This window comes from Austrofundulus limnaeus, unplaced genomic scaffold, assembly GCF_001266775.1.
Source record: "Austrofundulus limnaeus strain Quisiro unplaced genomic scaffold, Austrofundulus_limnaeus-1.0 Scaffold136, whole genome shotgun sequence".
Taxonomy (NCBI): Eukaryota; Metazoa; Chordata; class Actinopteri; order Cyprinodontiformes; family Rivulidae; genus Austrofundulus; species Austrofundulus limnaeus.
In genome coordinates this window covers 722212-736893 of record NW_013952538.1, presented here as the reverse complement: position 1 = coordinate 736893, position 14682 = coordinate 722212, and the positions used below count along the sequence as shown (strand labels likewise).

The following is a 14682-nucleotide window of genomic DNA, read 5'->3' as shown; positions in this document are numbered from 1 at the left end:
ATTTATTGTTATTTATAAATTATATATTTTCTGGTATAAATCTGCTGTTTTACATGATTGTTGAATGAAATTAACAGTTATTAATTTATTGTAAAAATATTACAGATATTCTGTGAAACAGATCCAGTTCAGCTTGTTGTTTATCTGTTAGTTTCTATGAAGACTGTGAGCTGTTGTCCTGTTTGGTCATTTTCTGCTCCTCCATGCTGTCACAGTGGACGGTATTGGCGGGGCGCAGTCTAGTGATCTTATTCAAGTCTATGGTTTTGCACCTAAAGCTCTATATTGAACAGTTCCATACAGATTCATGTATTTTTGCACTCCTACCAATAAACTAACTTATGTTTTGTTTCTGTGTTTTATTATTACACGATGCAGTTTTTGGTCTCACCAACTGAGCAGGTCCTGCAGCCTTTCGTATCGGGTATTTTACACGTTACCGGACATTTTCTGGAAAAAACAGAAACAGACATTTTTAACTGGAGTTCATCCTTTCAGAATAAAAGCCTGGATAAAGAAGAGTCTGACGGTACCTTGATAACAGCCTGTGGGTCGGTAGGGGAACCATCCTCTGGTCTTTCCGAGCCTGTTCGTACAGCTCCTTCAGGGAATGTGAGTGGAGCTGCGACGATTTACCTGAAAACACAGATTCAAAATTCTGATCACGAAGGAAACATCTCTCCATCTCCATGGGGGCGGGAGCGACAGGGTTGAGGGACACCATCACCCTCCATCTTTAATAAAAAGTGAGTGTCTTACCTGATACAGACATAAGGATGTTATTAATGGTGTAGACCCAGGTGCACTTCCCAGGATACAACTGTAAATAAAAAACACGTCCAGTGTCTCTTAAAGAATCTGTACGTTATATTTTAAACATAACTATGATTCTTTGCAGTAAATCTGATCCTACCAGCTCCATCGTGGCCTCAGTGCTGTAAAGGTTCAGGGTGTAGATCCCTTCTTCAGCCCCCAGGATCAGATGCTGCTCTGAGGGGAGGAAGAGGACACAACAGTTAGACTGAAGGTTGATCAAATGACAGAAAGTTGTAAATTTGGTCCAGGGTGCAACCTTTGGAGACAGGGTTTTCCCACGTCGTAGAGCAGTTTATTTTCAGAGGGCTGCCGTGAAATATCTTCTTAAAGTAAACCTGGAGTCAGAGCGAGACGAGCAGATTAAAACACGATCCAGGTCGTTCTTTAACCGTACGTGATGACAACGAGTTTAGACAGAGTAATGAGAAACTCACTGGAGGTTTCCTTAAAATGGGGCTGGGACACTCGGGAGAGTCCTAACAACAAATAGAAGAAAAGTCCATCATCATATTGGCAGTTAGCTTAAATGAAACTGGCAAACAGAAAACATGCTAGCTGCTATCACTGTTAGCAATAAACAGACGGTCCAAAACAAAAGAAATCCTGGACATTTTCCATTTAAAATAATAAAATTATTTAAAAATAATTCAATTTTTTCAACTTTCCGCCTCTTTTCTACCTTTGACGGCGGTTTTCGTCTTCTGAAGTCTTTTGGAGGAAGTTCAGGGGGAAGCGAGTCGGCTCGATTCTCAAACTGATACGGTAACGATGGAGGGTCTGTGCAGAACAAAGTTTTAATCATTACTGCACAAAGAAACTACTGCTCTGAGAAGTTGTTTTAATAACGAGCAAATAAAAAAACACTAGAGGAAAACAGATCTGCGCACAGCTCTGCGTCGTGTGCGCTCACCTTCAGAATAAAAGCACTGCAGCTCACCTGAGTGTCGTGAGGACTGTGGGTTAGGTGTGGGTCGGACGTGTGTGCCGCTGGAGGTCCTCATGAGAGGGGAGGGGGCGTACAAGGAGCAGGGTTTCTTAGTTCGATCGTCTTCTCCCGCCATGCTTTCTTCTGAGCTGGTACGAGCTTTAGGCTGTACATGAGAAAAAACAAAACAAAACCAAAAAAATCAAAAACAAAGACATGAAACAGAAAGTCTGGTTATTCTCTGTCACTTTTTAAATTGGTCTAAATCATAACTATAAGATACTAAACTCAAAAATGTGACTTAACATCCCTTTGGTATGACATTTGAAATCCGTGAGATGCTGTTGATAACGGTGAAACTAGTTAAAATAACCTATATTGCTAACGGTAATAGTGGCTAGCATGGTTTCTGTCTTCCAGTTCAAGACAAGTTAAGCTAACTGCTAACGCTAACAGCGATGCTAGTTAGGCTAAAGGTATTGTTAACAATAACAGCAGATAGCATAGCTTATAATCTCATATCTGACTTAACATCTCATAATTAAGTGTTAATGTCTCAAGTTATGACTTAGCATCTTAAAATTATGATTTAGCATCTTAAATATGACTTAGCATTTCATAGTAACTTAGCATCTTAAAATTATGACTTAGCATTTTAAAATTATGACTTAGCATCTCATAATTATGACTTAGCATTTCATAATTATTTAGCATTTTAAATTATGACTTAGCATTTCATAATTGGACTTAGCATCTTAAAATTATGACTAATTAAGACTTGGATGATCTTTTTCACTTCAGAGTGGAAGAATCAGGCTTATAAGTGAAACACTGGGATTATTTAAACATTTTTCTTTGTTATATGTTAGGATATTTACATTTTCGGTATTTGCAAGAGTATAACATAACCTAATAACTATAAATCAAATACATTTATTTAATAAAACTTCAGTGATAATTAACTTTATTTATAAGCCGTTTTATCCTGATTTTGGATGCAACTAAAAAAATAAAATCAAACAAAATCACCTTTGGTGGAAGTGGAGGAGGGGTTCCACCTTCTGGCGTTAGGAGACTGGTGAGAAGATAAAGAGCTGATTCAGTCTGATGTAATGTTGTGAAAACATCAAATTAATTCTGTTTAGCTCACCCCGACGGTTGTATCGTAGGGCTGAAGAGAGAAGAAAACACAGTTTATTGAAATTATAACTGTTATGATGAAAAACATAAAAAGAAATAAATGCTGAAAATCAAGTCATGTTTTCAAGTTTTCTTACATGCCCACATCATCATAGTCATTGTCAGAGTCCGTGTCTGCTTCCCTGAAAGAAATAACAGTAAAATTTAATAACTTATCTGGTTTTATCTGGTTATTTGTTTGTGTTTATTTTGTGATCCGGTTACCTGGAAGGACTGCTGGTGCTGCCTGTTGAACTCACTGATGGTCTTAACTGTTCAGGGTGTAGATCCATTGTCATTAACAGTTTATTTTATTTATTTGTTTTTACGTTATAAATGCTTAGATGAGTCAGATATTTTGCCTGATCTTGCCATTTTGGAGCAGATTCTTTAAATATGCATTACATTTGTTTACGTACAGACATTTGGAATGATGAGTATTATATGAATTTAAATACGCAGTAAAAATACCCAGACGTATATTTACCGTTACGTTCGGTGAATCTGTCTTCGTCGGCCTCTGAGTGTAAATCTGTTCAACTGAGCAGCCGAAAATAAAGATTAAACACTTTATCAATTATTACTTAGAATAATTTAGATTTAAGATATAAACTTAGGTATATACAGTATGTTGGAGTATTAGTGCCAATATAAATTAAATAATAAAAAAGACGATGGATTGAGGAAAAAGTTTTAAAAAATATTCTAAATTTCAGCGTTTTATAACATTTTGAACATGTTTTCAAGAAAATGACATTTCAGAATTTCTGTGTATTTACCCCAGTTTAGCCCCACCCACCAACTCGTTTATCATGTTTTGTTTACAAAAGCATCAAAGCTCTGTTGTAAATATCATATTAAATTATAAAAACAATTATATTTACGTAAATTAACCCTGTTGGGTCAGAATAACTCATGAGGTTAAGAGTTAATTTGCTTACAACTGATGTCAGAGTTGGTTCTCTCGGCCCGGTTGTGTTTGTTGATGGACTGGATCCTCCTTAACGAGGAGGACGATGCCACCTTAAATCAGACGCAACACAGATGTAAACAAGTAAACATGCTTTCTTGAGTTTACAGTCTATGAGCTCAGGGACAAAATAAAGAAAAATTATTAATATTTAAAGGTGTTTAATTTGTTGGTGTTTCAGGCTGTTTAATCACATTTCAGGAGAGATGAATATTAAATTTAATTTATTTCTGCTTAATAGACATAACTGGGTGTAAACAATCCAATTTATTTTATGTCTCACTTCCATCTCATCGTCCTCTGTCACCACACAGGTTTTCACTTTCTCAGGGTTTCGATATTTCTCCAGCAGGTCCAGGGTCAGGTCCCGGTTCAGAGCCAGCTGGGTCACAAAAACATTCTGTGGACAAAAACAAGAAGAAACGAAAACAAATAAGACCAACAGACTCTGAAATACTGGAAACAAAAATCACTTGAACAGTTGAAATCTGCTTCAGCCTCTGTGCTTTATTTGTCTTCTTATGGTTTTAGCTTTTAGCTAACTCTTAGGTCATTTTAGCTTGTGGCTACAGATTTGCTAATACGTATCTTATTGCTACTGTTTTGTTGATTGTGGCTTTTAGCTAGGGTTTACCTAAATCTGGCTCATAGCTATGATTTTGCTCCTTTTAACTTGACTACTTTTAGCTTTTAACTACAATTTTATGTATTTTTAACTTGCTCATTTTAGCTTGTAACTATTTTTATGTTTATGTTAGCTTGAAGCTATGGTTTGGATATTTTAAGCTTGTAGCTATGGTTTTACTCATTTTAGCTTGTTGCTGTGGTTTTGNAGCTATGGTTTTACTCATTTTAGCTTGTTGCTGTGGTTTTGGTAAGTTAAGCTTGTAGCTTTGATTTCAATAATGTTAGCTTGAAGCTATGGTTTTACTCGTTTTACTTGTGGCTTTGGGAAGTTTAGATTGCATCTACAATTTTAATAATGTTAGCTTGAATGTTTTGCATAAGGTAGCTTGAAGCTACTTTTTGGATAATTTAAACTTGTAGCTATGGTTTGGCTCGTTTTAGTTTGTCTACTTTTAGCTTTTGGCTACAGTTTGGTAATGGTAGTTTGTAGCTGCAGTTTTGCTAATTTTAGCTTGAAGATATAGTTTGTATAACTTTAGATATAGCTATGGTTTCTATGGTTTCGCTCATTTTAGCTTGTAGCTGAGGTCACAGCTTTGACTCCTGCTGGGTGAAAAAAAACAAACATCTCTAAGCTTTTTATATAAAAATAAATAAATAAATAAATACAATAAAACCATGTGAAACTTTTTTCTTCTTTTTTATATTGAAAGTTTTAACTATTTTGTAATATTTGAAAATAAATATGCGTAAACATTTTATAAATAAAGATCCATTCAGGGTTTTCCACTGGAGTTTTATGACCCTCAGTTACTTTGAGAAATAAACGTGTCACTGTTTCTGTAATATTAACAATAACAATAATAATGTTAATAATAAATCTGTTGTACTGACGGAGAGCAACTTGGAGGCGCTCGGTCTCTTCTTTGGGTTCCTCACCAACATGGCTTTTACAAAATTATAGAAATTAGACGACCTGCAGACAGAAAGCATTTAGTTATTCTGAAAAAACATATATTAATAATATCACGTATGTTTAATAGTGGTATGTGTTTTTTACCATTTTGATTTGTCCCTCAGTTTCGGGGGCTGGTAGCCGCTCTTAGACATAAGAAACAAAACTCTACAGGAAAAAAAGAATAAATAAACATCAGTTATTGAGACGCAGTTAGAAACAAAGTTCATGTTCTACAGAGAGGACTCTGTGTGCATGTGTGTGTGTGCGTGTGCAAGTTTCTGGACACGTGGGTGGTGGAAACAATGTTTTTACACAGGAACATGTCTGAACGCGCTGTCATAAGTCCATGTGAGCGTCGATGTTTGGAGGGGAAACATTTGAGGCGACAGAGGTTTGATGACATTTCCACAAAGCCCCACAGTCCAGATTAACGCTGAGATTAAAGCAGATAGTAGCTAAATCCTTCACGGCTCTGAGTGGGAAATTTATTTACATTAAGTTTTAGTGTTGTTCTGAAAGATTCAATAAGGACTTCTGTCAGACCGGGGATATGATGAGCTAAAAAATCATAAAGGTTTAATAATTTTAAAATGATACAAAACAAAAAGCTGTAGAAGCAGCAAAACAAACAGAACTCGAGGAGCCAAGGAGGAGAACCAGGACATGAAGCATGAAATGAAGACTGACTTTATGAACGTCATGTAAATTAATGACAACAGAGAACAGGTGTAGGTCTGAGCTTTAAGTCAGATCATACGGGTGAGGGAGGAGTGAGGAGAAGGAAGGAGGAGGGAGAGGGGAGAGCCGTGTCAACATGTTCCAACCAGGAAGGATTTAACCAAAAGATCAAAGGCTGTTGCCAGGGGAGATCCAGATTATCAGTTGTTTGGGAACAGAGAGGGCGGGCAGACAACAACAATTTCCCCTCTGCCTTAAAGTCTGCTGGTACTCTCAAGGTGGCAATCCAATCAGGCAAAATGGTGTGGACACATACCGCCAAGCCGATCTATCAGCTTTCTCCAAGATGAATCCCATCAGGCCAGCAAAGTCCAGGGACCACAGCCGGCCCACGGCCCTACCTAGAACCGCTCGCAGACTGAGTCCAGCTCGCTCAAGGCCCAATGTCCGAGTGCTGATAGAATACAGCCGTCCATCCAGTTGGTCAGTCAGCCAGAAAGTGCAAAGCCACCGACGCTGTTTTGTAGAACAGCAGGAGACCACCCAGCCAAACTGTAGAATCCAGTGATCGGAGTCCAAATGTATATCCAGAACAGAGAAGAACAGAGGTCCCACCCTCGACATGGCCTCCCATGGAAGCAGAAAAATAAACTTTGTTCCAAAAATTTTATTGAGAGACCAGCTAACCAAGTCCATAAAAATAAAAATATCCATAATTTCTGGTTTCGGATGAAAAATGTAGAGAAGGCTCCAGCAGCAAAGCAGGGAAAGATAAGGAAGGGCAGGAGAGAAGGGAGAAGTGTCTTACTCCTTCGAGAGCGGAAACAAAAAAAAGTAGTAGTAGTAGAAAACTGTATAAATTTGTTCTTTTTTGTACAACCCGATCACAGAGACAACTGATAAACTCACATCTAACCAGTAGTGGGCACAGTTCCACTAATCTGCTGATAGCAGAACTAGCTTCTCATTTAGCGCATTAGCATTTTTGCCAACTTGTAAACCAAATGTAAAACTTCTATTTTATACAATTTATCCCAAATTAAATAAAAACTATCCCCTCTTACAAGCAGTGCTGGATTAGCTGGATTAGTTTTGGATTAGCAGAGTTAAGATTCTTGTTTAGCAGCTTAGTGGTTAGTGAAGCTAACTTTTTGGGTAGCTGTGCCCACCACTGCATCAAACACCAACCATCCAATCAAAGTTCCCACAGAAAAACCTGTTCTCACATTCTAATGAAGTATTTTTCAAACAACGCTTTGCACATTCCAGCAAGACAATCTCCAACTGGTTCAATCAGTAAAGCTTTGTAAGGTGAGTCCAGGTGCTGAATTAATGTGAGGTTCAGACCTTTGAGGTATCAAAGCATGTGATATCCCTCCTGAAGTTCCTCAGAGTCCCAGATGAAGAGGTAAACATGCCTCTTAATGTTTTTTATTAAATTTGGTTTTAAAAGCTTTATGACCTGATAAAACAACCTGTGACAAACCTACAACTGGTCTTAGATTAGATCAGATAAAAGTGTGAAAACTAGAAAAAGCTCATTTCAGAGCATCACACCTAGAGTTTATTTAGTAACTTCCTGTTTGTTAAGTGTCTGCACATAAACGCAAATGAAACCACAGCAATCGGTGTCCTGGAGTACGGCACATTCTGAGCAGGAGCTGTGGAGGACTGCATGAATGTGTTTCGAGGTTTGATTACCGCAGCGGGTGGACGTCGAACATCGGGGGCTGCAACTCTGCGAGCTCGATGGCGGTGATGCCCACGGACCAGATGTCACAAAGTTCGTTGTAGCCGCCTTTGATCTCCACGGCTGCGACCTCCGGCGCCATCCTGAGGGTGGGAGAAGAACAGCATCCATTACTGATAACATTTTACGTCAAAGATAAATATTTATACCTATAAATATATTACATTTTAATTCTACACAGATTTATAACAATAGAAAAAAGGTTTTGGCTGTTTGGATGCATTAAGCTTATTCTGTGAAAAATTTAATGCAATTTTTTTTAAATAAAAAGAAACAACTGGTAGAAATGAGACATTTTGCAAACACCGTCATAAATATTTTATTTAAGTTTATCATAGGTGTAAAAGTTTGCATCTCACCAGTACGGCGTCCCGATGAAGGACATCCTCCGAGCCAGAGTGGCCGTGATCTGAGCCGAGATCCCAAAATCAGCTGCCCATAAATAAAACAAAAAATAAAATAAAGTAAAAAGAACCGTAAAAAAAATTCTGAGTAAAACAGATGTGTTCAGTGGAAAGGAGATATATTGTTGTGTGTGGTGCTGACTCTATGGTGAGTAACCACACGGGTACACCTACCCAGTTTGACCTCGCCCTGATCGTTCAGGAGGATGTTTGCTCCCTGGAAGGAAAACAGATAAAAAAACATCAACAACAGGAACCTTCTCGAAAATCTTCAGGCGCATCCACGCACCGCAGTAGAAGAAATTTAACGGAAAAATCTTCGAAGAAGGTAAAGATAACGGATGATCTTCGTCTTTAAAACTCAATTTCATGAACTGGTTTCAGGAGCGAAACAAATTCTGCTGTTGTGCTCTGTTTTAAACTCTTGATGCTCTGACCCAGTTTTCAAACAGCAACGTTATGAATTTCACCACGCTGACAAAAAAAAAAGAAAAAAAAATACACAAGACAAGTTTCATATCATCACTGACCTTAATATCTCTGTGAATTTTCTTCTGAGCGTGCAGGTAGTCCAGGCCCTGATCACACAAACCAACATGAAAAAAATGTTAGTTTTTCAGGTAAAAAACAAACAAACAAACAAACAAAAAAAAAACAGTTTATAAACAATTTTATTTATTATTTATTTATTTAACCTTTATTTATCCAGGTAAACTGTTTGAGAACCACTTCTCATTTACAAACATGACCTGGCCAAGAGGCTGCATGAATGAATAAAAATATACATGTATACAACATTGAGCATACCACAAACATTTACATTAAAAGAAATAAATGTAGAAAGTAGAAAATGAAAAAGAAAAAAAAGAGAAAACGCTTAAATGTGTGTTCAAAATTGTCAACAGGAACAGGCGTCAGTGATAGTGTTTTGGATGTTCTGCTTAAATATGGAGATTGGGATGATCAGAGATGTAAGTTTAATGGTATTTTAGAGTGTGTTCCAGTCGTGTGCTGCTGCAAAGCGAAAAGCATTAGGTCCAAATGTGGTAGATGTTGGGAGGGTATTAAACCTGATGATGTTACTTGATCTTGTTTGATAATTGTTATGAGCAGCATGAAGAAGGGAGGTCAAATAGCGAGGTGTCTTGCCCAGGATTGTCTTGTATATGAAGAGAAACCAATGATGGAGGTGCCGGGTGTGAAGGGAGGGCCAGCCCACCAGTTTATACAGATCACAGTGATGGGTGTGAAACGGTGCATTAGTGGCAAACCGGATGGCTGAATGATAAAGTGCGTCAAGATTTTTAAGGGCTGCCTTTGGTGCTATTCTATATATGATGTCACCATAATCCACAATTGGCAGCACTGTCATCTTAACCAGGATGCATTTGGTGGCATGAGTGAAAGAAGTTTTACTGCAGAAGAGAAAGGGTAGTCTGGCTTTAACTTTTGCTTGAAGGTTATTGATGTGTGTGGTGAACAAAAGGGAGGAATCCAACCAGATGCCCAGGTATTTGTAAGTTTTGACATACTCCAGTGCCATGCCGTTCATTTAGGTGATTGTGGATGGAGTTGAGGCAACAGGTTTTCAGCTGAATATGATGCACTTGGTCTTAGTGGTATTCAAATGGAGGTGGTGGAGATTGTTGAAGAACTGCTCTATAGAGGTGAGGCTGAGTTCAAGACTGGAAGCCACTGAATGGGAAGAAGGGCCGAGTATAAAATGGTGTCATCTGCATATAGGTGAATTGGAGGTGCCAGCAGTCTTTGATACATCTTTGATGTAAATAGAGAAAAGCGTTGGGCTCAGAATGGAGCCTTGAGGCACACCTGCAGAGATGATAAGTGGACCTGACATGATGTCCTCAGCCTTCAGTTGCTGGACACGGTTAGTGAGATAGCTGGCAAACCAGTTACAGCTGGAGGTGGACAGACCAATACTAGACAGCCTTTGTAAAAGGATGCTGTAATCAACAGGATCAAAGGCCTTGGAAAGGTCTATGAAGGCAGCAATGCAGATAACTTATTGTCTAATGCTGTTATTACATCATCAAGTACCTTTGTGGTGGCTATTATGCATCCATGTCCTGTTCGAAAACCAGACTGTATGTCAGATAATTTATGGTTTTTATCCAGAAACTCATTTAACTGTATATGGACAAGCTTCTCTAGAATCTTTGCAAGACATGGTAAGACAGAAATTGGACGATAGCAATTTGGATCAGATGTAGAACCACCTTTGAAGAGGGGAAAAATTCTGGCTGATTTCCAGTCGGAAGAGAACTCGCACAGCTGTAGGGACATGTTAAAAAGTCTTGTGATGGGAGGGGAAATAATATGGGCTGCAGCTTTTAAGCTGTAAAAGCTTTTAAGCTTTTACAATTAACATATTATCTGTTGGAACTAGCTTTTTATTTTTTTTACTACCTCCATTTAAAACACAAAACAGATGAGCTAACAGCTCCTCAGTCCATGCTGTCATCCTATTATAACTCTGTTCTTAAAAAAATTACAGTAATTCATGCAAAGACTATTTTATAAAACTTTATCTTTGCTAATTTCCCTTTTCAGTCATTTCTGCAGAAAGGTTTTCCTGCAGGAAATGCCCTTGTCTAAACTGAATAGGCTAACATTCAGACTAGCTGTGAGCTTTGCAGTGCGAGAGCACAGATTAACTGTCAGTGCTAGTGTTCAAGCTAGCTGTTAGCTTGTCAGTGCAATAAGACTTAAACTCTAATTTAAACATGTTTACATCAAGAAATATACTACTAATTCATCATTTGTTTTACAGCACAGCACTTTGAAACATTCTGAAATGTTTTAATATTTATAAAAACCTTAAAGCTGTTTTACCTGAAGCATCTCCCTGCACACGTAGGCTATCTGTGGTTCAGACAGAGGACCTGTCACTGTAGAACACAAACCAGTTGGTAAACATTCAAGTTAATAAACAACATTTACAGTGAATCACAGGGAATGGGCAAAATAATCAGAATCCACACATAATCATGTTTAAACAGCTTACACTGTAAACTGAGTCCAAAGACCCACACAAATAAAATAATCACCTCTCGGTTCCTCTGATGTTCTCTCTGTTACTCACCGTGATAAATGTCCTGAAGAGAACCTCCTCCGCAGAACTCCATGCAGATCCACAGTTTGTTGGCTCTGCAGGAGGAGACCAGAACGTCTGAGCTGACGGACGCATCGGGATCGAAACAGAAAGACGTAAGCGGACGTTTCTTACCGTATGTAGCTGCTGTAATAAGCCACGATGTTGGGATGTTTGCAGCTTTTCACAATGACGATTTCCTGCTGGATAATGGAAAAATCATCCTCTGTGGGAAAAAAGAAACAAGATCCTCCTTATCAAATGAAATATCAGAGGTGTATACATTTACTTCTTTACAGTATTTGAGTAATTTGTTTTGAAGGTTTGTAATTTTATCATGTATTGTTTAAAGTTGCAACTTGTACTTTTATTTTGTTGCATTAAAAACCTAAAATTAAAGCTTTTAACTTGTTTATTTTAAAATTTAAGACCAAAAGTTACAAATTTAAATACGACTGAACTCATCATGAAAAGAGTTGTTTATGCTAAAATTAAGTGCTGAACTTCCTGAACCAAGTTATGTCAACTGGTTCCATAAACTGAGTTGAGTAAATGTAGATCAGTTAACTCATTCAGTTTAGTGGAGCCAGTTTGGTTCAGTAAATCCAAAACTTCATCTCTTAGAGTGTGTGTAAAAGTACTTTTATTTTCCAGATTATTGTGAGTAGTTTTATGACTTGCAAACGTTTCTTATCAGTAAAATTATTTTTTTCTGTTAAGGTATTTTTACTTTTATGTAGTAAAAATATTAAATAAAATGAGTAGATTTAAATGTTTTGATAAAACAACTCTCACCTGGCTCCATCTTTATGACTTTAATAGCTGCCAGTTCGCTGTTCTGTTTGTTTCGAGCCTGCAGAGATGCAAAAACAAACACTAATTATATATAATTTAATAAAATCACAGGAGTTGTGCATCAACGGGATAAACAGAAGTCTGTGTTTGATTTAGGGCTGCGCGGTATATGTGGTAGACGGTAGAAACGATATGAAGTTGGCCTAAGGTAGAAATTTACCCTCTACCATCCTATCACCATTACGTCATCGCACCTGTGTCAGCATGGCTGCGAGTGCAAAGCAACAGGAATTCGAAATATAATGAAGAAATTCTAGCATTTTAAAACACATATAGAGAGGATAATAATCCTCAAAATTTCCTCCTCCAGGTTACGACGTGTCACGGGATCATTTCCTCCCTCTCCTCTCCTCTCGCTGCACGTCGCACAGAGAGAAGCTTTAACAACCGCAGTTTTTCACACCCAACTGTCGGGGAAAAGCTTGTTTTTCAAGTATTGTTACCCACAGAGATGATTATAAAAAAGACGTGGACGTTCCTTCAGTCAATAATCCATCTAGCTAATGTAAAGTTGGCTTCTACTCTGATGATGAAGATGAGCGCGCAGCAGCTAAGTTCAGCAGGTGGAAGCTCATTGTTTGGCAGGCAAATATTAAAGCAAAATGCTGGGTTTGATTAAGATTAGTTTTCTGCAAAAAAAAAAAAACAAGCTTAAAAATTACATCATCTTTACTTTTTATGATAGTTTTCTACCGTGATATATACCGTTACCGTGAAGGGGTTCAGTTTATACCGTGATATGAAGTTGAAGTCATACTGCCCAGCCCTAGTTTGATTATATAAATTTTTTTCTGATCTGCAAAGAGCGAGAGACAACCAAGCTCATCGGTCTGTAGCCATAAATAAAGTAAAAATAAAAAAACACTCATGCACATCGTGACCTTTAAAAGGTGTGACAACAGAGGATGGTGTTGTTCCTCTTCACTCAGCTGAAAATCTTTTAAAAACTAAATCTTAAAAGACCGCTTTTATTTTCTCTGGTCTGGAGGAGGATGCTGTCGCAAAATCCAAAATGTCACATAAAGCAAATAATTTCAGAAAACTTTATATTTCTAATTAAGTCTAGACATCTTTCTCCTTTAAGAGTAAAATGTTTGTTTGTAATCTCCTTCAACATCTGGCTTCAAATCCAGACGTATTGGACCGAGTCGTCTTTAAAACAGAAACAATTATAAAGAAAAAGAAGAACGGAAAAGGATGGAGTTATAAAAAGATGTGACATTTTCAAACAACCAGGAAGAGAATTTATGTAAAATACAACCAACCGTCGCTTCACGTAGTCCTGAAAACATCAGAACAATCTTTTATTAAACAAATAAATCAGAACTTTTCCAACAAATAAACCCAATGCATTGGCCAAATGTAATAAAAGTAACACTTTAATAATTAAAAATATTAAATGCTTTTGTTCAGCCGATTTTATTTTTCAACAGCTGGATGGAAGTTTAACTAGGATTACAAAAGCCAAAAACTTTAAAAATATTTTAATAAAATAGCACCACTGATACACAAATAATTTCATTAAAAACAACTGAAGAATACCAACATAGATCAACTTCCTGCTATAAAACCGCAGAGATGTGCGCAAGTCTTTTTTTGCAAGTTCAAGTCTTTGACCAAAAATTCACGTCAAGTCTCAAAACTCTGGTCAAGTCCAAGTCTCGCTGCATTGATCAAAGGTATTCTAACTATACTAGATTATATTCTATAATACTATATTTTAATCAAATATTAAAACAGTATTATGTAGGGGTGCACGATACTTATTGGCCCGATATCAGGGAATTATGACGTCATACTTATTGGTCCGATATCATAACAAGCAGAACCGATAATATATGTACATGTTTGCCAGCGTGACGATGAGAATGTGTGTTTATTTTTATTCTTTTTGTTCAAGCTGCTTCCCGTCTGACACGACCTTAGCAACGTTCAAGTTGCGTCAGAAAAAACAACTTTCTCACTATAACCATAATTAGAATACTCTGTGCTGAAAAACAACCAGTCATTTTAATAATTATTAATATTATTTTACCAATTAACTATGTATGTTACGCACAAATTTTATAATTATAAACATAAAAAGGTCGGAACAACTACTCCCAATTTGAGATCATGTAATGCCCTTTATCGCCTGAATGCAGCACAGAGTCTGTCTGCTAAAATGCTAACAACAACAAGCCAGGGTTCAAGAACTCATCGGGACTTAAATCATTGCTGAGGCTTTTGACAAATCCAATAAAATAGCCAGAGAGGATGCAGATCTCAAACACTTTAATGATGGAAACAATGGAGCTGGACAAGCAGCCGTTCACCCTTGCTAAAGACTGAAGCTTTTATCTCCTTGTTAGACACGGTTTACCATACCATACCATACCATACCATACCATACCATACCATACCATACC

At 37.4% G+C, this 14682-nt stretch overlaps 1 protein-coding gene across 5 annotated transcripts in view; it reads right to left on the bottom strand.

Annotated features, from left to right (window-relative positions):
* map4k1 (mitogen-activated protein kinase kinase kinase kinase 1) overlaps window positions 1–14682 on the bottom strand; it is a 51249-nt gene that overhangs the window by 9465 nt on the left and 27102 nt on the right. For 4 of the 5 annotated variants that reach the window (XM_014015899.1, XM_014015901.1, XM_014015898.1 and 1 more), the window contains 25 exons: window positions 12215–12272; window positions 11555–11645; window positions 11411–11475; window positions 11161–11216; window positions 8838–8885; window positions 8482–8524; window positions 8263–8335; window positions 7855–7986; window positions 5578–5640; window positions 5412–5493; window positions 4174–4290; window positions 3862–3943; window positions 3408–3460; window positions 3146–3192; window positions 3019–3063; window positions 2892–2912; window positions 2771–2816; window positions 1754–1907; window positions 1496–1593; window positions 1251–1292; window positions 1073–1151; window positions 914–990; window positions 760–820; window positions 534–636; window positions 392–450 (listed from right to left, as the gene is read on the bottom strand). In XM_014015899.1, the coding sequence (XP_013871353.1) occupies window positions 392–450; window positions 534–636; window positions 760–820; window positions 914–990; window positions 1073–1151; window positions 1251–1292; window positions 1496–1593; window positions 1754–1907; window positions 2771–2816; window positions 2892–2912; window positions 3019–3063; window positions 3146–3192; window positions 3408–3460; window positions 3862–3943; window positions 4174–4290; window positions 5412–5493; window positions 5578–5640; window positions 7855–7986; window positions 8263–8335; window positions 8482–8524; window positions 8838–8885; window positions 11161–11216; window positions 11411–11475; window positions 11555–11645; window positions 12215–12272 (1795 nt within the window). Of the gene's footprint in view, window positions 1–391; window positions 451–533; window positions 637–759; window positions 821–913; window positions 991–1072; window positions 1152–1250; window positions 1293–1495; window positions 1594–1753; window positions 1908–2770; window positions 2817–2891; window positions 2913–3018; window positions 3064–3145; window positions 3193–3407; window positions 3461–3861; window positions 3944–4173; window positions 4291–5411; window positions 5494–5577; window positions 5641–7854; window positions 7987–8262; window positions 8336–8481; window positions 8525–8837; window positions 8886–11160; window positions 11217–11410; window positions 11476–11554; window positions 11646–12214; window positions 12273–12717; window positions 12726–14682 lie in introns of those variants that run through there. The other variant, XM_014015902.1, reaches the window with a different exon arrangement.